Source organism: Ochotona princeps, chromosome 6, assembly GCF_030435755.1.
Source record: "Ochotona princeps isolate mOchPri1 chromosome 6, mOchPri1.hap1, whole genome shotgun sequence".
NCBI classification, from domain to species: domain Eukaryota; kingdom Metazoa; phylum Chordata; class Mammalia; order Lagomorpha; family Ochotonidae; genus Ochotona; species Ochotona princeps.
Window position 1 is genome coordinate 45,071,390 of NC_080837.1, and position 25,267 is coordinate 45,096,656.

At 45.7% G+C, this 25,267-nt stretch overlaps 2 protein-coding genes across 3 annotated transcripts in view; one reads left to right on the forward strand and one right to left on the reverse strand.

Annotated features, from left to right (window-relative positions):
• Positions 1–1,837: 1,837 nt before the first annotated feature.
• On the forward strand, positions 1,838–14,401 carry PARP2 (poly(ADP-ribose) polymerase 2). The gene is made up of 16 exons (XM_004584636.3): positions 1,838–1,930; positions 3,383–3,544; positions 3,922–3,992; positions 5,135–5,185; positions 6,483–6,579; positions 6,988–7,063; positions 8,718–8,820; positions 9,850–10,012; positions 10,305–10,443; positions 11,907–11,970; positions 12,052–12,186; positions 12,386–12,513; positions 12,662–12,761; positions 13,583–13,681; positions 13,918–14,042; positions 14,143–14,401. The coding sequence occupies exons 1-16, from the start codon at positions 1,885–1,887 to the stop codon at positions 14,300–14,302; spliced, it is 1,719 nt and encodes a 572-aa protein (XP_004584693.2). The 5' UTR covers positions 1,838–1,884; the 3' UTR covers positions 14,303–14,401.
• Positions 14,402–16,130: 1,729 nt separating this feature from the next.
• The window catches only part of TEP1 (telomerase associated protein 1), a 40,088-nt gene continuing 30,951 nt past the window's right edge, over positions 16,131–25,267 (reverse strand). For both annotated transcript variants that reach the window (XM_058666134.1, XM_004584885.3), the window contains exons 37-55: positions 25,135–25,234; positions 24,798–24,953; positions 24,461–24,673; positions 24,150–24,303; positions 23,838–24,050; positions 22,474–22,634; positions 22,197–22,310; positions 21,248–21,355; positions 20,794–20,926; positions 20,627–20,703; positions 20,395–20,527; positions 20,144–20,280; positions 19,866–19,987; positions 18,459–18,599; positions 18,217–18,313; positions 17,072–17,171; positions 16,774–16,988; positions 16,543–16,647; positions 16,131–16,339 (exon numbers count right to left, since the gene is read on the reverse strand). In XM_058666134.1, coding sequence (XP_058522117.1) covers positions 16,217–16,339; positions 16,543–16,647; positions 16,774–16,988; positions 17,072–17,171; positions 18,217–18,313; positions 18,459–18,599; positions 19,866–19,987; positions 20,144–20,280; positions 20,395–20,527; positions 20,627–20,703; positions 20,794–20,926; positions 21,248–21,355; positions 22,197–22,310; positions 22,474–22,634; positions 23,838–24,050; positions 24,150–24,303; positions 24,461–24,673; positions 24,798–24,953; positions 25,135–25,234 — 2,602 coding nt within the window. In that variant the 3' untranslated portion in view covers positions 16,131–16,216. The remainder of the gene's footprint in view (positions 16,340–16,542; positions 16,648–16,773; positions 16,989–17,071; positions 17,172–18,216; positions 18,314–18,458; positions 18,600–19,865; positions 19,988–20,143; positions 20,281–20,394; positions 20,528–20,626; positions 20,704–20,793; positions 20,927–21,247; positions 21,356–22,196; positions 22,311–22,473; positions 22,635–23,837; positions 24,051–24,149; positions 24,304–24,460; positions 24,674–24,797; positions 24,954–25,134; positions 25,235–25,267) is intronic.

The window sequence follows — 25,267 nt, forward strand, 5'->3', positions numbered from 1 at the left end:
GAGACAGAAACCAAAACAACACTGAGATGGTCACAACTGCCTTTCCCTCCAAGCAAACTGACGCCGGGTTTTTCCAGGAACACACGCTCTGCACAGAACGGGCCATCCATTGTTCTCGGGTCACCAGGTCTCCGGAAGGGCAGGCCAAGTCAGTCCTGCAGGGGCCCACGTGGACACCAGCCAGGCTCAGCAGGTCTTGCTTCCCCACAGCCTCCACGGCACCGAGCGGAGACTGCCTGGTACTCACACACATTGCAGTGCTGGCTGGAAAAGCAAGGCCTGCAGCCTGGGCCCCCGGGTTCACAGGGAAGACAGGTCAGGGTGAAGTGAGAAAGCCAAGTGCGTACTCACCAGCCCACCACACCGGAGGAAAGAAAGTAGCGCGGCAGGAAGGGGCCTTCAGGAAGGGGCCTCGGAAGCCGATTGGCTAACGAGTCCAAGGACGCTGCCTTCCCGCTCTACCTTAAACCGCGCTGAAATGACGCAATGGCCTCCTTTACCCACTGCTCCAAGGACCATTGATGCTTTCCATTCTGTTTTTACATTGACCTTCAAAAACCAAATTATTTTCTGGGTTAATGTACTAGCACGAGCAAACAGAGGCTAATTTAAACAATTTGTACAAACTCTTGGGCCTATTACATTCCATTCCAAAGAATTTTAACCCCTTTATAACTCCCCAACCTTTCTGATCTCCTAGTGGTTAATTTACACAAGATAATAGCTTCCCTGATAAAGATTCCAGATCCATTCAAGTTTAAAGTGCCTTCCGGGTCATCTTCAGGCGAACAGGCTCCGTGGATAAAATCGGCATGATTAACCGCTCAGCCTTTAACATAAAATGCAGTTGATTTCACTTCATCTTAGCGAAAAGGCCGAGAAGCCAACGCGAAATTCAGCTGACTTCGAATGTGAGCCCTCTGATTATGGACAATTAAGTCCCAGTTTCCTCAAGTATAAAAAAAGTTAGGATAGCATTTTAAGCCATAAGTAGAGAATGCCCAGGCACAATATTCATTATGATTCTTAAAAATACAATCAAGATATAAAACACAGAATCCGTATAAAAATATGTACACATACATATACATCTTGAACATGTATGCAAATATAAGTATTCAAAGTATTATACGAAAAAGACTGAAAATTTACACATCCCACTTTACAAGTTCATCCACTGTACCCAGTTTCTGCCTTATGAAAGTTGCTGCCCATTCCACTCCACTTTAGTTTGTAGTTTCACTGCAATTCTAGAGTTGAAACTATTTATTTGTCTTTTTTAAAAGAATGTTTAAAGAAAGGAAAAGTTGAGAAGTTCATCTCACTTTTTTTTTCCCCAAAACTTGGGCGGGGGAGAGTAGTCTGAATTGGGTTATGAGGCCCTCAGGCAGGTGCCTCACCTCAGCCATTGAACTCACTTCGCTGGCCGTGAGTCTGTTCCAAGCTCCGGCTAAGGAGGCATCCGCCGGGTCCCTCCGGGAGAGGGGCCGCGGCATCTCCTGCCCAGTCTGCCCTCGCACGGAGCCCCGTTCTCTGGGAACTCACCTCCCCGAGACTCAGGGAGAGCCCTGTTAGGGCCGCTGCTGGCCCTAGTCTCAGACCTTCCCAAGGGACAAGGGAGTGACGTGATGCACTCAGCTCGTAGCCCCACTGATGAGCTTCCTCCGCCCTATGGGGGAAGCTGGGCTCGATCAGCCTTTATAAAGCTCCAAAAACTCAAGACATTTTTCCGTTACGGTGACTTCCCACAGTACACAGCGACATGCAAATAGCTTACCAATGAATTCGCGGACCGCTTCCCGCCCCGGCGCAGGCGCGCGGACGCTGTCTCCCCTGGACGCGCGCTCGCGGTTCCCGGGAGCTGGCTGATGACGTTCGGTCTCCATGGCGGCGCGGCGGCGCAAGGCGGCTCCCGGCCGGGGCGCGCGAGGTGCGGAGTCCGGGGTCGGCGGGCGGGAAGTCCTTAGGAAGGGAACGGGGCTCGCTGCTTGGACCCCTGTCCCCCTGGATCTGCACGTGGCAGCCAAACGTGCTTAGTTCCTAAACTTCTTAGGTTTGATTTTTAGAGGAAAGGCCTATGGACCCGTGACAGCTAATATAGTGACCACACTGGCGAGTCACGAATGCCTCATTCAGTTCAATTTTAAAAAGTCAACTGGAAGGCGCGTCCTTTCGTGCCCACGGACGAGCGTTGGAGCTGTTGCAGTATTCTGTGTAATGGGGTTTTGAGGGGCAGTGACGAGGGGCAGACCGGAGGGTCTTCCTCTGCAGGCCCGGGAGGGACTCCAGGGCGCCCTGGGCTTGCCCCAGACATGTTGGCAGAAAGCGGAACTCCAGCCTGACCCATCCCTGTGGTGTCCTTCTGTGCTGCAGGTCGCACTGTTGTCATCTTCTGGGTGTCACAGTTGGTTAGAAGCAGATCACACATTGTCCATGCCCGCAATGATGGACATATGACTGTGAAAAACTAAAGTATGATAATATTATAGGGAACTCAGTGGGGGGGACTGAGAAGGGGGTGTGGGAAATCCCAGAGCCTATGGAACTGTATCATAAAATGATAATAATGAAGGCTATGAAATAAAATAAGCAGATGACATATTTGGTTTTCTGCCTTTGCCTATGCCTCCAGTGCCACAAATGTTAAACTAATAACTGTTACTTAAGAACTATCCTCTTGCACAAATTATTGGTGAAACAAATTGTACAAAAAGTAGCTTCTGGAAATTTTATAGGACATCATATAAATGCATATAAAATACAGAAACAAAAGTGTCATGTATAGAATTATAGATCATTTTACTTTGCATGTGTCTTTCCTATACTAAGTATTCAATGGTGAACATGTGCTGCTCTTGTAAAACTTGAAAAATCAGTTATTTTCCAAATTAAAGATAATTTTAAAAATGGAAAAAAAAAAAAGAACTATCCTCTTGCGGTAATATTGGAGTAAATGGGGAGGAAGCGAGGGGGAAATCCCTACAGAACTGTATCATGGAAAATAAAAATACAAGTAAAATTTAAACAAAATAGTAAGCAGATTACATAAGCTCCCCAGGGTTCTTCAGCTGGAAGCAGGGCTGGGCCCTAAGCTAGGTGTGGTTCCTACAGCAGTCTGCCAGCCTTGACTCATTGAGAGTGTGTATTTGTAGGTACTGCAGTGAGTAAGCTGTAAGTCTTGGGCTGAGCAATAAACTGAAAGGTGCCTTGGGGCATCCTTTTATTTAACTAAAATAGCAGTTATGGGACACTGCTCGGATTGTCATCTAGAACCCTGCGGTGACAATGGTTTCTGTTGCTTACAAAGCCATCTTTACATGATTCCTTTAAAGGTTTGTTTTTTCTTTCTTAATTCTCATAGGTTTTTTGTTCTTGTTCTTAGCTTGTGTGGCATTAAATGAAACCAAGAAAGTTAACCCTGGTAATGCAGCCAAAGAGGACCCTCCCCCTGCGAAGAAAACTCGAAAATGCCAGAAAGTGGAGGTGAAAAAGGAGCCTGTGTCTGCAGGAAAGGCTGACAAGGATGGCACAGAAGATGAGCAAGGTGGGAGGGCACGCAACGGGTCCTGGGAGGAGTGGCTGGTGGGCTGTGATCAGTTGCTCTTCAGTCATGTCTTCCTCTTTGGGGTTAGAATTCGTTTCTCTATCCTCGGTACATACCACAGGACTCATCCATTTCTTTTACTTAGTGTTTTTTGAGATAACGTGTTTAAATTTACGTAATAGTCAAAGGTTTAATGCTCTCCTGAAGAACTCAGCAAATGAATACAAAGTAGAAATCTACTTTGTTGAATCTTCCTTTTCGTATTTGGGAGTGGCTCAGAACCAAAGCAGGAGACCAGGAGTGTATGGGAAGGGCAGGGTTAATTCTGGCAGATTTGTGCCTAATGGTGACAGCTGTCGCCTGCTGTCTTTCCCCAGTTTCTGTGAAGTCGTTGCTCATCAAGGGCAAAGCCCCCGTGGACCCAGAATGCACAACCAAGGTGGGAAAGGTAAGGACTGGAACCAATCCCCAACCCGGAGGTTTCTCAGAAAGCGGTGATCTTCTGTAGGCTCATGTCTTCAAGTGATGCCAGAATTCATTTAAGAAACTAAAATTTAACTCATGCTGAGCTTTCTCCAAGGGGGAGAACAGGAGTGGTCTGGGATTAATCATGTTAGTATTTTAACACAGTTCCATGTTAGGGTGGCCACCAGCCTTCTGTAACTCGTATCCTAGTTACAGAAGCTAGTATTATTAAAGGAGAACTGTCCTGCTGTCCTAATGAGAAACCCTGCAGTGGTGTGAGTTACTTCTGAAGGGAGAAAGAACTTAAAGAATTCAGGAAGGCTACCTCTAGAACAGATTGCTTTCAAGGGAGTTAGAATTTTTATTTGTATATTAGAAAAAGCAACGTGTTTTCATTTAAGAATGACAGGCTATGGATAGAATGTACAATGGTACCTTAAAAATTTTGTGGAAAATAGTATTAAAAATAAAGCTATTTGGGCACAAAAGATTTTTTGAAAACTGTGGGGTTTTTTTTACAATTTACACTTTTTATAAAGTTGAAGGCCCTTCATATGTATGCATTTCAAAATTAACTTTTTTTTTTAATTTATATTTTCTACTGACTTTTTTTCTTTGTTTTGCCTTGTTTCCCACTAACTTTATTTTTTGTAAATATTTATTTTATTACAAAGTCAGATATACAGAGAGGAGGAGAGACAGAGAGGAAGATCTTCTGTCCGATGATTCACTTCCCAAGTGACTGCAACGGCCAGAGCTGCGCCGATCCGAAGCCAGGAACCAGGAACCTCTTCTGGGTTTCCCACATGGGTGCAGGGTCCCAAAGCATTGGGCCGTCCTCAACTGCTTTCCCAGGCCACAAGCAGGGAGCTGGATGGGAAGTGGAGCTGCCGGGATTAGAACTGGCACCCATATGGGATCCCGGGGCGTTCAAGGAGAGGACTTAAGCTGCTAGGCCACTGCGCTGGGCCCTTCCCACTAACTTTTGAAGTACTCTCGTATATGTACCTTTCCTTTCCTGGAAGGTAGGTTCCTTGGAGAATAACACGTTGAGGCACAAGAAAATCTAGAGCCGCACTCCATATCTCAGGACTGACAGTGCACTCCTGTTTTTTTCTTCTCCAGGCTCACGTGTATAGTGAAGGAAATGATGTCTATGATGTCATGCTTAATCAGGTAAGAAGGGGCCATTTTGTTGAGCATTTCCATTTCCTGGTAGTGGCTGTGATAGCATCTCAATGCCCAGATCTGTAATTCTTTGATTAGGCCCATTGTATATGTGATAGCCATTAGAGGTTAAACCCCTGAGTTTCCGCCCAGCATACCCTGCCTGATAGGCAAGTTCTGTATGAGAGGCAAATGATTTTGCAATTTATGTCTTTAATTGAACTTGTGATTTCTTTATATCATTTTGCATATTTTCTAATGAGTTGTTAATTTCTCCTTTTTGTTACTGGCTTTGAGAAATTTCATAAAAATGGAGAAAAGCTTTGTCTGTATAACATATTGCTTGTATATTTCTGTGTTTGATTTGCTTTTAGATTTTTTCCTTACAGTGTACTTTGTGCCCGTGTTGACATTTTAAATTTGTACATGCTTAAACTTACAGTTTTCTTTTTAATTAATCTTTTTATTTGTTTTTTGTGGCTTTCAGTAGATAATATATGCATTTGCTTGAGAAACATATTTCCTGCATATCATAGCATGTTTAGATATATTGATATAGATATAGATATATATATAATTTTAACAGCCAGGTAAAGCTCTCTTATTACTGTTTTTCCCATTTAAAATATCATGAATAGATAGAAAATATGTAAAGCTCCTTTTTGTTCTCACAAAAAGTGGCTTTACAGTGTGAATGTGAAAGGGGGTGAAAAGAGAGAAGAGCAGTGCCTTGGCCACTGCTCGGCCTGCCAGTACTAGCCTCTGCTCTCTCCCCGCTCTGCAACTACTCACAGATAGTGATTTTTAGCCACTAGTCATATTCACTCTGAGTGTCTCCAAGTTGGGTCAGGTTGAAGATCCTGCTCTGCTTTGGCCGTGGTTTCTACAAATTCTTTTTCCCCAAAGACTTAAAACATTGTCTTGCTCTCTCAGCTCATTAATAAATTTCTGCAACAGACAAACCAAAACTGCAAGTAGAGTTATCAGAGAGGAAGAAGTTGCTAAGCAATCACTGGGAATGAAGTAGGAATTGGAAAACACGGGTGACATAGAAAGAAATCCGTGGAGGGAGCTGAGGGAGAGAAAAACAGCAGGAGCCATCCAGTGCTGGATGTTTGAAGTTAGGTAGAGGGTTTTAGGAAGGTTACACGTTGCCACTTTAATTCCTAAGAATCCCAAGTTTAACATAAATATTATCCTTTGTATCTATCCTCTGCTTAGGGAAATTATCAAGAAACAGTCGTTGACTTGCGTGACCTCTATTTGGAAAATTACTTCATGTTTCTATGTCTCTTACTCATCATAGACCAACCTCCAGTTCAACAACAACAAGTACTATCTGATTCAGCTATTAGAAGATGATGCCCAGAGGAACTTCAGTGTTTGGATGAGATGGGGACGAGGTAAGGATTTTATACTTGATTTTAGGAGCTGTCTTTCCAAAAGTCAGAAACAACTTAGTGAATGACCATAAGTTCCTGTGGGTTTACATTGGGTAGGTGGAGGATCTGAGGTGAGGTCTGGGAAGTGTTTAGGAATCAAACTGTGCTTCTAGAATCAAAGGAATGCTAAGAGCCGCTACTGAGCCTGAAAACTCTTGGAGTTAGCTTGCTAGTGCTGCTCATTGACCATGTCTGTGAGCAGGTGACATCAATGTGATCAGTTCCCTAAGCCGTCTTGTCTTCTTCTCTCCCTTTTCTGCCTGTGTGTCAGATGGTAAACAGAGACCTTACAAGAGTTGGCTCATTAAGATTAGGGAACCGGGGACTGGAGGACAACAAACCATCTGAAGTGTGGCATTTCCTTTGCAGTTGGGAAAATGGGACAGCACAGCTTGGTGGCTTGTTCAGGTGACCTCAACAAGGCCAAAGAAATCTTTCAGAAGAAGTGAGTGTGAAGAAATTGGTACCAAAAAATACCAGCTCTCCTTGGTTATATCTTCCTTAAGAATTCTATTAAAAATTCTATTGACCTAAATATTACTATCTTTCCATTCTGAAAGTCTATGATTAGAATACCAAACTTAGTATGAAATTAACCTAGAATCTTGAAATTGACTGTAAACAGGAGAATGCAATATATTTCACATGCAACTAACAAATTTAGGAAATCAGTGTAAGTGGCAAATATTAAGGGTACAGAGTATCCAACCACAGTTTTTAAAATGTTTGCTGTGATATGGATGAAGAACTTTGAGATTCTGGGAACAGAGATTAGATGGATAAATATTGTTTGTTTGTTTGTTTGTTTTTTTAAGAAAGCATGGACATATATATATATTTTTTTTAAAGATTTATTTTATTTTAGTTACAAAGTCAGATATACAGAGAGGAGAGACAGAGAGGAAGATCTTCCGTCCAATGATTCACTCCCCAAGTGACTGCAACGGCCAGAGCTGCGCCGATCCGAAGCCAGGAACCTGGAACCTCCTCCGGGTCTCCCACACGGGTGCAGGGTCCCAAAGCTTTGGGCCGTCCTCAACCACTCTCCCAGGCCACAAGCAGGGAGCTGGATGGGAAGTGGAGCTGCCGGGATTAGAACCGGCACCCATGTGGGATCCCGGAGCGTTCAAGGTGAGGACTTTAGCCGGTAGGCCACGACCGGGCCCGATAGCTATTGTTTTAAAATCAATGATTTTTATAGGGTTTAGGGAACCTTCAGAAGTCTTGGGATCCTTTTTCTCCATTTTTTAAAGGTTTATTTTATTTACTTGAAAGGCAGAGTTAGAGAAAGATCTTTCGTCTGCTGGTTCACTCCCCAGATGACCAGAATGGCAAGGGCTGAGTCAGACCAAAGGCAGGAGCCGCTAGCTTCTGGGTTTCTCGTGTGGGTGCAGAGACCCAAGGATTTTGTCTATCCTTCACTGCTTTTCCAGGTGCTTTAGCAGGAAACTGGGTCAGAACTGGAACAGCTGGGACTCAAACCAGCACCTATGTGGAATGCTGGCATAATAAATTGCTATTTTGGGACCCCAGCGTGATAGCCTAGCAGTAAAGTCCTCGCCTTACATGTTCCAGGATCCCATATGGATGCTGGTTCTAATCCTGGCAGCCCCACTTCCCATCCAGCTCCCTGCTTGTGGCCTGGGAGAGCAGTTGAGGATGGCCCAAAACCTTGGGACCCTGTACCCACGTGGCAGACCTGGAAGAAGCTCCTGGCTTCTGGCTTCAGATCAGTACAGCTCTGACCATTGGGGCCACTTGGGGAGAGAACCAGCAGACAGAAGATCTTCTCTGTCTCTTTCTCTCTGTATATCTGACTTTTCCATTAAAAAATTAAACAAATCTTTAAAAAAAATTTTCTGTTTTGCCACAATGCTGACCCCTTCCCAATTCTTTAAATACCCTTTGTTTCTAGAGTTTTCTCCATTCAATGACCTTGTTTAGAATTCAGGTTTAGGGAAATTTGGCATTTGAAAGAGCTCTGAAGTCATTGGGGAATGGATAATTTTTAGAGGTTTTCTAAGGAATTTAGCTCTCGGTTCATCCCTAGTAATAGAACTTTATTCATAGGTTTTCTTACTACCTTTGGGGCTCTACAGATTCCTTGACAAAACAAAAAATAATTGGGAGGATCGTGAAAAGTTTGAGAAGGTGCCTGGAAAATATGATATGCTACAAATGGATTATGCCAGCAATACTCAGGTAAATTCCAATCATACCTTTGTGGAAAATAATGGTTCCTCTTATTCAGGGTGAAGGCTAAGAGGATAGTTTTAATTCATCCTAAACCAGAATAGGCCAGTGTGGCTTGGGTTGTCACTGTTCCTCACCTTTTGGTGAACTCTCTCTGATCTTTGTAATCTCAAAGCAGTAGAAAACATACAGATAGAAGTTACCTTTTCAGTCTCTCCTGTTATTGACTAAGGGTATTTTCAAGTCTTGGGCCCTGCTTGCAGAAGTTCATTGTTACAGACAAGGGTGAAGTAATCAGTTTAGATTACCGATCAATAAATAAACTGATAAACTTACGTTTAAAGTTGTCTTCATTTATTTTTAACTCTAGTAATGTTTCAATTTCTATTGGAAAGGCAGATTTACAGCGAGGGAGAGATAGAGGAGGTCTTCCATTCACTGGTTTACTCTAAATAGCTGCTCCTGCGGGAGCTGAGCTGATCCAAAGCCAGCAGCCAGAAGCTTCTGGGCTTCTCACATAGATGCAGCGTTCCGAGGGTTTGGGCCCTCTGCCACTGCTTTTCCAGGCCATAAGCAGGGAACTGGATCAGGAGTGAACCAGCTAGGACAGGAACCAGTGCTTATATGGCATGTCAGAGCTTGCAGGCAGAGGATAGGCAGTTAAACCATCACGCTAAGCCCCAAAACAGGGAATTTTGGAAAAATGGAGGTAAACCTGAATGCTGGACTGTCCCAAAACACTGCTGCTTCTGTGAAAAATGGAGAAAAATGGAGCTCTTGAGGCCTAACAGCGGTCTTTACATGCTTAGTATCACTGGAAAAAGCCTTCTGAAGTTCCTCTGAATGTTTAACTGTGGGAGGAGGGACTAGTAATTAAAGGTGGAAGTTACATTGAGTGCTTTGGTCTGGGTAAGAATGAAATGTACCTGTGTCTGGTCAGAGGCTGAGAGATGATCACTGTGCCTAGCCAGTCTACAGGACTCTAAAATACATCCCTTCAGACCTTGTGAGCTGCTTGGCTCATTGGTTTTGCTGTAGGATGAAGATGAAACAAAAAAAGAGGACCCTCTTAAATCACCCTTGCAACCGGAGTCACAGCTCGATCTTCGGGTACAAGAGCTGATAAGGCTGATCTGCAATGTCCAGGCCATGGAAGAGATGATGATAGAAATGAAGTATGATACCAAGAAAGCCCCACTTGGTAGGACTTCAGATTCTTTCCCGCACCCTCTGTTCATATTTCCCGAATCCCTTAATGTGATGTTTCATCACTAACATGATGTAAAGCTTGCTGAAGGTACTGAATGAAAACAGGTTTTGAGATTTTGAGTTTGATCGCTTCTTGGCCTTTTGGCTAAGATCAAGTGGAGATTTGAGTTTGTGGCGAAAAGGAGAGCTTTTTGAAAGTTGAAAGGTGAGATTCTTTGTTGGACAGGGATGTAAACATAAGTTCCAGGATAGGACATTCGTTTGATCTCTATGTGGGTTTGCAGGGAAACTGACAGTGGCACAAATCAAGGCAGGTTACCAGTCTCTTAAGAAGATTGAAGATTGTATTCGATCTGGCCAGCATGGTCGTGTTCTCCTGGAAGCGTGCAACGAATTCTATACCAGGATCCCACATGACTTTGGGTAAGACCTGTATTATTTCTTCACTTGTTGTTCTGCTTATCCATATCTCCCAAATCTATCACCAGCGGTTAGACTGTCTTCATTCTTTTATTCCCATGGAAATTATCATCCAAAGTAGAGTCAGAGCCAGAATGATTTCCAGAGAGCCTATTTAATCAGCTTACATATGTGGGATAAATTCTCCTGGCCTGATTTCAACCGTATTCTCTGGTTGAGTGGGAATTACCAACTCTAGAGGAGGAGTGCAGCAATGCAGCCATTCAGTAAGATAGCCTAAGGAATGTCACTCCCTTTTCTTATTCTTTAAAGAGACTGTGCACTGGCAACATTCTCTAAGTTAAAATGTGTTAAACTTACTAAAAACATGTGATCAGTGTTGATTCTGTGTCTGGTTTTCATTCTATTCCTACTGCTTTTAGTGCTTTGTATAGTGCCTTGTGGTCTAGGAATTGTCCTATGAGGTTAGCAGGTCCACCGCTGCTTCTTGTTGGGACTGGATCCAGATTTTCTTTGTTGATATTGTACAGGTTGTTTTATATAAAGTTTCCCCTTGAAAAGAATTTCAGCGCTAGTCTCAAATGTCAAAATCTATTTAATTTGTTTTATCCTATTCAAAATGCATATTTAATATCATTTGTTGTATTTAGGAGTTAACGTCTCTTTACAGATGTCTGTCACAAATGGAAAACCTGTTATTTAGACTCATTTTCTGAAGTACATATCTTTTTTTCTTCTTCTTCTTTTTTTTTTTTTCCTAAGATTTATTTATTTTGGGCCCAGCACCGTGGCCTACTGGCTAAAGTCCTCGCCTTGAATGCGCCGGGATCCCATATGGGTGCTGGTTCTAATCCTGGCAGCCCCGCTTCCCAGCCAGCTCCCTGCTTGTGGCCTGGGAAAGCAGTTGAGGATGGCCCAAAGCCTTGGGACCCTGCACCCACAGAAGATCTGGGCTCCTAGCTTCAGATCGTCGCAGTACCAGCCGGTGTGGTCATTTGGGGAGTGAATCATCGGATGGAAGATCTTCCTCTCTGTCTCTCCTCCTCTCTATGTCTGACTTTGCAATAAAAATAAATCTTTTTTTTAAAAAAAAGGCAGATTTATAGAACAAGGAAATCTTCCATCTGCTGATGCACTCCGCAAATGGCCTCAACAGACAGAGCTGAGTTGAGCTGATCCAAAGCTCAAAGCCAGCAGTCTCATCTGGGTTTCCTACATAGATTCAGGGTCCCTAGTACCTGGACCATACTGTGCTGCTTTCCCAGGCCATAAGCAGAGCTGAATCAGAAGTGGACCATCCAGGAAATGAACCAGCACCAATATGGGATGGTGGCACCACAGGGTGAAGGATTAGCCTGTTGAGCCATGGCATCAGCCCCTTTTAAAGGGCCTATCTTAACTGTGCTGTTCTTTGTTATGTTTCCTTTACCCATGATATTAGTTCACTATATCTTTTCTGTCTTTAGACTGCGGACCCCTCCATTAATCCGAACAGAAAAAGAGCTCTCAGAAAAAATATTGCTACTGGAGGTAAGCTATGTATGAATTGGGAAGTATTAAATCTGTTAAACCAGGTTCCTCCCAAATCAACTCTGTGTCTCATCTACTTAGGCTTTGGGAGACATTGAAATTGCCATTAAACTGGTGAAGACAGAGCTGCAAAGCCCAGAACACCCATTAGACCAACACTATAGAAACCTACGTTGTGCCTTGCACCCGGTAGACCATGAAAGTTATGAGTTCAAAGTAAGTTTTAAACTGTTATATCCTTAAGACACTCTCCCTACTATCAGATTGGGAGGACTTTCTATTTCCTGGGAGTTGGGAAAGTAAGTGCATTAACTTCCTTGTCTGAGAACAGAGAAATTTGCTAAGTTATAGCAGAAACCCTGACTACTTCAGTTCAGCCAATATCTTGGAGCATTTCTTCCATTCTCTTGCACAGGTGATTTCTCAGTACCTACAGTCTACTCATGCTCCCACACACAAAGACTACACCATGACCTTGCTGGATGTTTTTCAAGTAGAAAAGGAGGGAGAGAAAGAAGCCTTCAGAGAGGACCTTCCTAACAGGTCCGCAACTAGCTATGGGTTGGAGAAGAAATTCCCTTCCCAAAGTTCATAGAACTCAGGAGGGTGGAAGGGGCATTGGTTGATCTTATGCATGTAGCCTGTGTCTATAGAATTGCAATAGAATACAATAATAATAGCTTTTCCTTAGGATGCTGCTATGGCATGGTTCCAGACTGAGTAACTGGGTAGGAATCCTGAGCCATGGGCTTCGAATTGCCCCACCCGAGGCTCCCATCACAGGTTACATGGTGAGTACAAATTGACTTGGAAAGGAACATTGGGGGGGGGGGGGCGCGGCGGAAATTTAGACAATAACATTCTCTGGCCATTTTTCCTGGCTTATAATTAGATTTACCCCTCCCCAAGAAGTAAGCCATTTTACCAATAACCCAGTCATCTCGTTCTAAGTTCATCTTTCTTTAAATACCTAAAGATATCTGTTCAGTTCCCCCAGAAACTAATAATTCACAAGTACTTCTGCCCTCTCTGGAATAGAACTGTCAAGGAAGGGCCCATCTTTGTGGTAATGGGGTAAACCACCACCTGTAATCCAGCATCCCTTATTGAAGTGTCACTTCAAGCCACAACTACTCCACTTCCAATTTAGCTTCTTGCTAATGTGTCTGGCTGGGAAGGCAGCAGATGATCGCCCAGTTACTTGGGCTTGTGCCACCCAGGAGGGAAGCCAAAATAGAGTTCCTGGATCTTAGCTTCAGCCTGGCCCATTCCTGACTGTTAGAGCCATTGGGGAGTAAACCAATAGGTGAGGGTCTCTCTCTCTCTCTCTCTCTCTCTCTCTCTCTCTCTCTCTCCCTCCCTCCCTCCCTCTCTCCCTCACTCCCTCTCTCCCTCTCTCCCTCTCTCCCTCTCTCCCCCTCCCTCTCTCTCAGTCTTTCTTTCCTCCCTTTACAATAAATAAATACTTAAATACACAGACACACACAGAGAGAGAAGAGAAATTGAGAAGGATGGATTTTGTGTTGCCCAAATGGGAAGTCTGGGTCACTGATAGAAGCCTCGTGTCTAAGAGAATAGTTAAGTAGCTGGCCTTGGTGTGTGTTTATTTCAGTTTGGAAAAGGAATCTACTTTGCTGACATGTCTTCCAAAAGTGCCAACTACTGCTTTGCCTCTCACCTAAAGAATATTGGACTGCTGCTCTTATCAGAGGTAATTGTGATCTCTCCTTTAGTACTCCTATTTTTTCCGATGAAAAAAGCTTGATCCCAGAACCATGAGGCTCAGCTGGGATGGCATAAAATGGAAACCAAGTGCCTCTTGCATCACATAGAGCTCCACTGCTGGTGGAAGTTAGGGAATAAAGTCTTGATGGGGTTTTCTGTTTGACTGTAGAGCCATCTAGTTCTCATCCGCATGTGGGCATTCAAAGATCTTGTGCTTTGCAGGTAGCCCTCGGGCACTGTAATGAACTACTGGAAGCCAATCCTAGAGCAGAGGGATTACTTCAAGGCAAACACAGCACCAAGGGCCTGGGCAAGATGGCTCCCAGTCCTTCCTGCTCCGTCACCCTGTAAGTCCTGAAGAACCGGGAGCGCTGGAAGACTCCCGTTTTCTCCGTTCCAATTTCTGAACCAAAGGCTGATGTTGATATACTTTCTTCATTTCCGCAGGAATGGGAGTACAGTGCCCTTAGGGCCAGCAAGTGAAACCGGAGTTCTGAATCCAGAGGGTTATACTCTTAACTACAATGAGTTTGTTGTCTATAATCCCAACCAGGTCCGTATGCGATACCTTCTCAAGGTTCAATTTAATTTCCTAAAGTTGTGGTGAGTGTTGGTTTGTATTTTTTATAAAAATGACAAAAACAGAAGATGTAATCTTCACACAAGACAATAAGTACTATTGTGCTTCTGGACTTTGTTTGTTTGTTTGTTTAATGTATGTTATTTATGTATTATGTAATAAAACTATTACCCTGAAAAGTAGTTTCCCAGGCATTGTTTTAGGAAAAGTAACAACAGCAAAAGCTGAATTGTTTCCTTCTTTTATGTCAAATCTTCTCACTTGCACTTTTTTTTTCCTTCAAGATTTGTTTATTTATAAATTTGAAAAGCAGAATTAGAGAGATATTCCATCTGTGATTTATTCCCCAAATGACTGCAGACAGTCCAGAGCTGGGCTGGTTCAAAGGCAGGAGTCAGGGGCTTCTTCGAAGTTTCCCATGTGGGTGCAGAGGCCCAAACACTTGGAGCAGGGGGCTGGATCGAAGAGGAGCAGCCAGGACTCCCAGCAGTGGCCAGGCTGCTTTACCTGCTGCACCACAGTACCAGTCCTTCGTTGGCTTCTTTATTTATTGCAGACCAAGTCTTCCCCACTTAACATCCTAATATTTATTATATATCTAAACCTTTAGGAAGCCATGTTATTAAGCCTAAATATGTCTTAAGGAAGAAGGAGAGAAGTATGGTTTTATATACCATATTTGGATCAAATTCTAAAGACTTTAACATATGCAGCATACTTCTTTAAATAATAATGGCTACATACAAATAATTGCTCATAACATTTTAGAAACCATATTACCAGTATTTGTCAAAATTTAAGATATACATTCAGACCTGGCATGGTAGCCTAGTGGCTAAAGTCCTCTCCCTGCATGCACAAAGATCCCAGAAGAGTGCTGGTTTATATCCTGGCAGCTCCACTTCCCATCCAGCTCCCTGCTTGTGGCCTGGGAAAGCAGTCGAGGACGGCCCAAAGCTTTGGGACCCTGCACCCACGTGGGAGACCCGGGAGAGGTTCCTGGTTCCCAGCTTCAGCCAGTTGCGGCCATTTGGAGAGTGAGCCAGCACGTCAGATCTCTATCTCTCTCTCCCTTTCTCTCTGTAACTCTGACTTTCAAATACATAAATAAATCTTTAACAAAAAGGAAAAAAAAAGAACTGTATGTACTTCATATTATGTGGTCTGATCTATATAATCCCCCCCAAAGAATGCACATGCCAAAAAAATAGACCCAAAAAGCAACTGCAGCAGAATTGCAGTATACAAGATGAATATACAAAAATAATTGTATCACTATACATTATAATGAATAATCCAAAAGGAAAATAAGGCAATTCCATTTATAAAAGCATCATCCAGAGTAAAGAATTTAGGAATAGATTTTTTTTAAAGATTTATTTATTTTATTGGAAAGTCAGACATACAAAAAAAAAAAAGGTACAGAGAGGAAGATCTTCCATCCAATGATTCACTCCCCAAGTGACCGCAATGGCTGGAGCTGTGCCAATCCAAAGCCAGAAGCCAAGAGCTTCCAGGTCTCCCATGTGGGTACAGGGTCTCAAGGTTTGGGCCATCCTCGACTGCTTTCCCTGAATCTAAGCAAGGAGCTGGATGAGAAGTGGAGCAGCTGGGACATGAACCAGTGCCCATATGGGATTCTGGCACTTGCAAGGGGAGGATTGGCCTATTGAGCCATTGCACCAGGTCCTAGATGCAGGAATTCTAAAGTTGACTTTCAAAGAATGCCTGCTTGAACAGCCAGATCATTTTCTTGCCATTTCAGTAAGGAATTATGTTAAGTCAAAATAGAAACAGAACACCCACATTATTCCCTCTTACCAAATACACATGGAAACACAGACAGGCCTGCAACTTGGGATCTTCTGGTACTTTATTTTAATCATCGTGTTAAGAAAGTGCCCACTACTGTCTTCATTTTTCTCCCTGAGGAAAGCATCTTCATTCCCAGGACAGAAAGTACACATTGCCCTGTGTGTCTCCCACCATGAGTTTCAGTGTGGAGTTAGGACCAAGCCAAGGTTCCAAGCAGCACACTGCCCCTTCGCATCGGAACAGGCCCAGCTAAAACACACAAAAAAGGAGAGCATGAGCATGAGGGCTACAGACCTGGGGCCTCCTCACTTAATATTTTTCTCATGTGAACACCTTTTATTTAGAAACAGTTTAGTCATGAGTTTTTGCAAGAGGAATCCAAAAAAGCAGAATTTGGGTCTTTTATCCTTTTGCGAGATTTTTCTCAGCCCGCTGTGCGCATGCGCACTCACCAGTTCCATGCTGGATTTCTCCCATAACTTCACATCCCTGTCCTTCGATGCTGTCACCAGCAACTCGGGCAGCACGTGCAGGGCTGTGACAGAGCCCGAATGGATCTCAGGAAGGAAGGGAAAGCAGTGTGGTGAGTCCTCAGAGGGGCCTCCTCAGTAAGGAAGCAGCCAGTCACTGGGTCAGGCCTCCAGCCCCCTCCCCTAGAGATGGGACTCCTCCCTCAAACTCACCTTTCTTTGCCACCGTGGGGTTAGGTTTGTAATTACTGGGCAGTACTCCGCATTATCTGATTCAGAGCTCTCTGCTGGGTCTGTCCCTGGAGTCTGGGTTTCAGGAAGTTTTGTTTTTTGCTGCCAAATGTTACCTGTGTTCCATTCTCCTTCTTGGGTGCATTCAGCCAGGTTCCATAGAGTCCCATCTGAGCTCGGTAACAAAACCGAGGACTCTGCCATTGTAAGGGTGCAGTTAGAATCAAGTCTCAGTCATCCAGGATGGCGTCTCCACTTGGGCCCTCCCGTTCTCACTCACCCGACCCGGGTTTGGCCTGTGTGAGTGATTTCAGGGCGCCACTAGGACCCTGCAGGATGAAGTCCAGGCCTCCTGAGAACTCTCCTGATTCGTCTTGCTTCTGTGAAATCATATGTAACTGTGCTGAGACTACTCATAACAGCTCACTCAACTCCGCATGGCAAAGCAAAAGTTTTCTGCTCTGGGCTGATTAGTATCATTTTTTCAAACTACAACTCAGATACAATAAAGTGCACAAAGCTTAAATATACATGATGATGAAGTTTTACTGATGCATACATCATGCAGTCACACCCAGAAGCAATATATAGAATGTTTTCAGCACCCCCAAAATTGCCCTCGGTCCCCTTCTCAATCAACACCAAACCATCACCCATGGAGCTAACAACATTTTGACATCTGTTATGATAGTTTTGCTTCTTAAACTTCTTTTCAGTGAAAGCCTGTCCTAAACTCATGTATGTCTGGTTTCTTTTGTCTCGCATCATATCCATGGCATGTCTGTATTGTTCCATGCTTCAGTATTCAGCATGACATGTACTTTAACCACATAGCATTCCATTGTATAACTGTACCACCAATTGCTTATCCTTTTCCTATGTACAGACCTTGAGATTGTTTTGGCTACAATGAAAAACCAAGTACTATGGAAATTCTTGTCCTGTGTTTAGATGGACATATACACGCATTTCTCTTGGATATGAATTTAGGAGTAGAAAGGACAAGCATTAAGCCAGGAACGAATAACCTTCCCAGGCACAAAGAGCTTCCAGGGACAGCCAGATCAAGCATACTCATACCAGTGAATCATGAATGTCTAGGTCATTGTTAATGTGAGGACAGAGGCAAGATGAAGTCCTTACTCCCAAAATACTAATATAGACAGTGGTAAGATTAGAGAGACTCTAATAAATGCAATTAAGGAAATTTCTAGATTTACAATTTGCCATAATATTTTAGCCAGTAAAATTTCACATGGACATGTAACATATAATGCATTAGATAGAGCTGCTCCAGTCAAAGGGCAGGGGGAATTGGAATCAACAGTCCTTGCCTCCCTTCCCTTGAGCCTCAATAACGGGCCCCAAGGCTTAAAGACAATAATCCTACACACGTGTAGGTTTTAATACACAAACAGAACTTACGAGTAAAAAAAGAAACGCAGTTTTGCTTGATGGCAGAACAAACACACCATAATCCTTGTGGGTGGATGTCACTACGGGTTGATCAAAGCAGTTCTCCCTGATTTATAAGAAAGAGGCTGAGCCCAGAGTGTCGAGGGGACACCTCTTTTGGTGATTCCAGTGTTCTAAGACTCAACCTCAGGGTAACCACAAATCCACACTTCCTTTCTCCAGCTCAGGGGAAAGAGCATTTTACATCTTACCAGATTACAGAGGGAGCCTCTCCTAGCTTCATGTGTAGTAATTCCAGCTCTTTGACCAAGATAAGGGACTGACCATCAGGGGCCAGGTGCATTGCTGTCAGCATCCCTAAGTCCTCCTGCAGAACTCGGTTCAGACGAAGACTAGTTCAGAAAATACAGAGAAAGAGCCTACTTTAGTTACCACTGCCCGGGCTCCTTAGTTCTCTGTGAAGCCACGAAAGAGGAAGCATCACCCTCCCTATAATCCTGCTTCTGTTTATTGGCCTACATCCGTATTCATCACTTCTGTCTCCTTCCCAGGTCAAACGCTGATGCTCAAACGTTCTTATCTTTGCATTTACGCCCCACCACCAAGTGATTAATAAGTCCCATGGCTTCTGCCTCAGTCTGCATCTCTCCACTGCCCAGAGCAGGGCCCACAATCTGTCTTCCCCGAGCAAATAGAAATGGCTATTGCAGGGGTCTCCCTCCCCTTAGTACCCTTCTACTACCGTCCACCCTCCATAGCCACCAGAGCTCTCCTTCAAACATTCAAATCACTGAAAAACCCTAGGAAAGGTGCTCCACAGTTTACTTTTTCAATCCAATTTCCACACTACCCCCACTCTGATCAAGAGTCCAGGACTGGGCCAGACCTAGAATATGTCATGCATATTAGTGCCTCTGTGCATTTTATTAATGCTATTTCCCCTTCCTAAAACTGTTCCCTTCCCTTACTGATCCAGCAAAATCCTGCTCATTCCTTAAGCCCAACCTCAACCATCAACGCTCTCCTACAATCTCTTAATTCTACAGCCCTGAGCCCAACTTCAAACATCAACACCTTCATATAATCTGTAGCCCTGGGAACAAATGTGTGTACACATGGGTGTCTTCATTGTAGCACTAATCACTGTGACTATTCTGGTGGCTTCGTTACATGTAATCCTTCTGTTGTGTGAACTTCTTTAAGAAACATACTTCCTCTGTGTCTGGTTCAAATCGCTTGGGCCAGAGCTTGACATCAGTTAGGCACTTGGGAATTAATCATTTAAATTGCCAGGATCAGAAAGGAATTTCTACAATATTCTATTGAGGGACTGGCATTGTGAAATAGCAAGCTAAGCCTGGTTTGAATCCCACTTCCCAAACAGCTCCCTGCTAATGCACCTGGGAAAGCAGCAAAAGATGGCCCAGCCCTAGCCATTGCAGCCAGTTGGGGAACAAACCAGAGGATACAAGATTCTCTGTGTCTCTCCTCTGCTCTCAGTAACTTTGCTTTCAAATAAATAAGTAAATCTTTAAAAAAAAAAAAAAAAAAAAGTCCTGTTGACCTAGTTTAGAAGCAGAAATGGAGTACTTTGAGTAAAATCCCAAGTATGAGGAGGCTATTATTCCTATCGCATTAACCCAGCCGCTTCATCTCACCTGAAATTTCTGGGTGTCATACCCTTCTGCAGTTCCACTTGCCACTCGGTGACTTTTTCATCATCACTGACAATAATGGAGTGTGCAGAGTACCAGATCAGAGCACTGATGTAGCCTGAGGTCTGGTGGACGCAAGTTCAAGTCAGTATTTTGGAGGAGCCAGGATTAACCCTCTCCCCTCCCAGGCACATGGGCCATCCCCAACCGTGGCATGTGCCATTAAGCAGAGAGTCAGGAGGGAAGGCATGCAGACCAAGAACTGAGGTCAACCAGCTCACCTGTGCTGTGGCCACAGCCTTAGTGTCCTGCCACAGGGTTAGTTCCCCAGCTGCATTTCCAGACACTGACAAGGAGCCATCTGGGGCCCAGGCCACAGCAGTAATGGGTGCAGAACTTCTGGGCATACATGTGCCATCTAAAGAAGGTAAGTGATTCATATATATATCTATCACGTGAACCTTGACCTTCTATGTCCCAGCAATAGAAACTTCCTTCTTGCTTTACTTGCCTCTCTCCACGGCTCACTCACCTGCCTCCTTAGGCACCTGCCAGAGCCGAATGGAAGCATCCTCTGCTGCAGTCAGCAGGAGGCCTGAACTCTCTGAAACGGCAGCCGCGCTGATTGGCCCGCTGTGGCCCAGGAGGGTGTGTGTTTGGCAGACCTGGGACAGGATGGAGATAGGCAGGAAGGAAGTTAACAGAAGTTTGTCCACATGCTTTCTCCACTTCCCCACCTAACCAAATCCCAGCAGGAAGCTCACCAAGAGTGGATGCCACAACCGTGTGGCCCCATCCAGTCCAGCAGTCACCACAAGCAGCTCTGACCCAGGCTGTCCAGCTGATAAGACAACACAGAGTCAGACAAGGGGGAGATGCAGGAGTGAAGGGAAGCAGCAGCGGGAAGGGCAGATGACTGATATTTCACTACCTGCACGGGGCCACAGGGCAGCTGCGCACTGGCTGATGGGCTTGGAGTGAGCAGGGATGCTGGTCAGCTCTACACCCTTCTGGTTCCACACCTTCAAGGTCCCGTCCCGGCCGACAGACACCACATGCTCTTCCTACCACAACAGCACAGTCAGAGCAGGATCATGCTGAGCAATGCATGGGAAATGGAGCTCCCTCCACAGGGCTTGCAAGAGGTCAGGGTGAGGAGAACTCAGGAGCAGTGGGGTGTGGTGGTTCAGGACTGCGATCCTGACACTGAGATGCTAGTATCCTCTCACCAGTCCTCAGTCTCAACACCACAAGCCAGCACCAAGCCTCTGCTTCTTGACGTTTCTATTGACTTTAGGATCAAATACATGGCATGCCCAGTCCCCTAAAGCCCCCTTAGCCCTCTCATAGATGTGTAGGGAGTGAATTTTCCACTGCCTTCTTACCATGGCCACCATGGAGCTCACAGCACTCTGATGACCCAGGAACTGACCAAGCTGCTGCCTCAACTTTGGGTCCCAGACACCCAGAGAGCCATCACTGGAGCAGGAGATCTGCAGAGTCAGACATCAGAGGAAGGGAACAACCAGCACCCCACCATCACTGCCGTATGTTCACACTATGGGGCAGAGGGTGATAAGCCTTGTGATCCTGACGTACAGACTCTCCTGCACTCAGAGTCCTGCTTCACATCCACTGATCCGAGCCTTGGGACTCTCATGCATCCAGTGAGGATAATGATGGTGCACCTGTCTGATCCAGCTGCTAGGGGCCACGGGCAGCTACATAAAGGATTTGGCATACTGCCTGGGACACAGCAACCAGAGAAGAAATAACAGCAATGTTGTTCCTGTTGTGGCTGTAATGCCAGTCAACAAAGAGAAGGTTGGAAAACCTGCAGCACCAAGGAGAAATCTGGTTGCCTAGAAAGTACAGGTAAAACTATGGCTAGACTATACAGCTGATACTCATTCCTCTCTTCCCCTGGTTGAGAAGAACATAGGGTCTGTGCATTGGAAATTGAAACTTTACCAACTCTGAGTACGTAATTGGAGATGCATTTTTTTATGCGCTAAGGATCAAATAATTCACAGCAGTCCATTTCACCTGCAGGCTGAGAATCCTAAACCCTGGAGAGACAGTACGGGGTTCTTGTTAAGAGCAGGTGCTTTCTAATCGGAAAGCTTACTGGCTCAGCTTTATCAGTGACATGACCTTGGAACTGTTCATTCTGAGTTCTATTTCCTTGTATCTCCTTTATGGCAAGGTGAAGACTCAGTCAATATACATGAAGAGTTTAGTTCAATGCCCAGTATATGCCAAGTGTTGGCAACATTGGATTTACTACTATGAAGAGGTACTAGAAGGACAAGAGCCACCCTGCCCCTTACTCACCAGCAGGTTGTCTTTGGTCCAGGCACAGCCAGTGATCCAGTCACGGTGACAGGCAACGAAGGTGCAGATCAGAACAGGTGTTTGAGGGGTCCTCACATCCCAGCAAAGGAGACTCTGGTTGGACCCCAAGGACAGAAAGCAGTCAGGACAGAAAAAGGGAAGAGGGGATACCAGGCTTTTTCAGACAAGAGATTTCAAGGGGGTAAAAAAAAAAAGTGTAAAGAATCTGTAGGAAGAAGCCCAGGAGCCAGAGTGCTGTGGGATCCAGGGTGCTCACCTGGTCCCTGCCCCCCGTGGCCAGGCTGCCTCCATCACTGCTGAAGCTACAGCAGCTCACAGGACCCTCGTGTCCCCGGAGCTCAATGCCATGAGGAACATCTTCGGCCTTATGTGGCCCCTTCAGCAGCTGCTTCTGCCACAGGCACACTGTGAAATCCTCTGCATTGGAAACAGAGAGGAAGGCTTCCTCAAAGACGAGGCAAAGTGGGCCTAGGAGACCAAAGGCAGTCATGGGAGCCTAGGGTAATGTCCGAGGGCACAGCCACAGGGTATGATGAGGCTGTGCACAGGGGCCAGTCACCCTGTGGGCGTGCAGGGCAGGGACAGCCAGCACTCCCAGCTCGTGCTACAATTGTATAGCTCACACAAGCACCATGGTGCTTTGTCTCTCACTAACTCCCCGCCACACTTCCCAGTCCCTTCAGTGACATTTCACTTTCTTATCAGCAAAGACCAAGCCCCCACGAGAGAGGACAGAGGCCATTCTACATATCCACATCAGCATCTCCCTCTCTCTCCTTCGAAGAGAAACCTATCTGTTTACAGGCAAAGTCTCACACTGGATAGAAACTCAAAAGATCCCTGGGAATTTAGAGGTCTCCGAATGAGGATTGGGGGCTAGCACTGTGCATAGCAGGTGAAAGCTGCTGCCTTCGACACTGGCATCCTGTACAGGCACCGGTCCAGGTCCCGGCTGCTCCACTTCCAGTCCAGCTCCCTGCTCATGTGTCTGGGAGAGCAGGGGAGAACAGCCCAAGTGCTTGGACTCCTGTACCCATGTGGGAGACCCAGCTTTCAGCCTGTCCAAACCCCAGCCTTTGCAGCCATTTGGGGAGTGAGCAAGTGGATGAAAAATCTGTCTTTCCCCATCTGCCTCTGTAACTCTGCCTCTCAGATAAACACAACAAATCTTTCAAAGTAACAATAATAAAGGAACAAGCATTACAGAACAAACGATTTAGACTGATTATGTTAGATTAACACACTCTAAAGCACTGTGAAAGGCATAAAAACAAAAAGTCTTACATGTATTTTCATATATACATAAACATATAAATTGAAGGAAGGCCTTGGCTTTTTTTGTTTGTTTTAATCTATTTGAGAGAGACAGAGCTTCCACTGCGAGGTCATTCCCCGAATTTCCTCTGGCAGGAAGCTGGGAAATGAGTACTCAGTCCAGGTCTCCCATTGGATGGCTCAAAATATTGGCTGCCACCCACAAGACAGACCTGAGTTGAATTCCTTTTTCTTAGTATTGACCCCAGCCCAGCCCTGGTCACTGCAGGCATTTGGGAAGTAAACCAGCAAATTAGCACTCTCTCTCTTTGCCCCTCAGTAACTCCATCCACTACCCAAGAGTACCTGAGGCAGAAGCCAGGAGTTGCTGGGAGGTGGCCAGTCCCAGCACAGGTTTCTGGTGTCTGGCCAGAAGCCAGAGGGACCGGAGAGAGCCCTCCTTGAGCAGCCAGCCCTGCAGGGAGCCGTCTTCTGCCCCACTCACCAGCACGTCAGGGCCTAGCCATGCCAGTGCAGACACTGCCACATCGAGTGCTTGACAAAGAATGCCCTGGGGACCTGCAAAACAGCAGAGCAGGGAGCTCAGAAAGGGTTCAGGGGCTGGGGGGTTGGCATCTTCCAGAAGGAGCAGCCACACACGCATCTCCCCTTCAGTACCTGAAGGGATTTTGTAGATCCTAATGCCATCTGCTCGGTATCCAACAGCCACCCGATCACCATCTGGGCTGAGGGCCACGGAGAGGGCAGGAGAGAGGGAAAGGGAACCAAGACACCCAAGGGGTTGGCCAAGGGACTCTGACCACACTTGGACCTGTGGGGAAAACACGGCTTAAGGATACTCACCTCTACCACCTACCCAGAGCTACAGCCGCTGTTGTTCAAGTCCCCTTCCAGAGACTCGTCTTAGAAGTCTCATGCTGTAGACAGGCTGTCCTCCTTGTAAGCCACATGGGCCTCTGTGACCTGACCTTGCCATCCTCTCCAGCCGTCAGCAACTGGTGCCCCGCATGCAGGAAAAGCACAGCAGATACAGGGCCATAGTGAGCCGGGAAGGCAGCTAGCCGAGCCCCCTCCTGCCAGGCCCATAACTCCACTGTCTTGTCCAGCCGGCCTACAGCCACAACCTTCCCAGGTGCGTTGAAGGCCAAGGTACGAACAGAGGCTCCTGGGGCCCCCAGTTCCTGCACAGAGAGGTAGAAGCAGAAATGTCAGGGCAGGTGCTCTGCACAAGCCCAAGCGACACTGGTGGCCATCATTCCCCCTCTTTCACTCTGTCCTCCCGTGCTTCCTCCCTTAGCTGCTCACCTTGATGACTTTGAGCCCATCCACCTGGAAGAAGCTGCAGCTTCCAGCCCAGCTGCCCACAGCTATCATCTGACCCTCTGGATGGAAGGCAATGCAGTTCAGGGACTTGGGACAAGTGTGCTGCTGGGCCAGCTGCCCACGGACTGTGTCCCAGAGCTGCGGAGAGAGCAGAGGATTCAGAGCACTGCACTTCTCAGTCGGAGAGCTTCAGGGCCACCTTGGTGCTGCTGCTCCCCAGCAGGGAAGGCCTCCCTCCCCAGGGCAAGCAGTCAGCAAGCCCCTGATGCACTGAGAGAAGTCTCCCAGCATCCACTACCACAACACTGCAAGCCTTCACCTTCAGGCATCCTCCCAGGCAGGCTGTGGCCAGCAACCGGCGGTCCGGGCTCAGGCAGCAGCCAGTGATTTGGTACGCGTGGGCTTTGGTCTGGAGCACTCTACCTCAAGAAGACAAAGGTCCTTGGGGCGCC

What these genes read in the sequence shown, in the direction of transcription:
- PARP2 (XM_004584636.3), top strand. Translation starts at nt 1,885, where the DNA reads ATGGCGGCGCGGCGGCGCAAGGCGGCTCCCGGCCGGGGCGCGCGAG. An exon ending in TTGGATGAGATGGGGACGAG is followed by an intron (nt 6,580 to 6,987) that starts GTAAGGATTTTA and finishes TTTCCTTTGCAG; the next exon opens with TTGGGAAAATGGGACAGCAC. An exon ending in AGAGAGGACCTTCCTAACAG is followed by an intron (nt 12,514 to 12,661) that starts GTCCGCAACTAG and finishes GCTTTTCCTTAG; the next exon opens with GATGCTGCTATGGCATGGTT.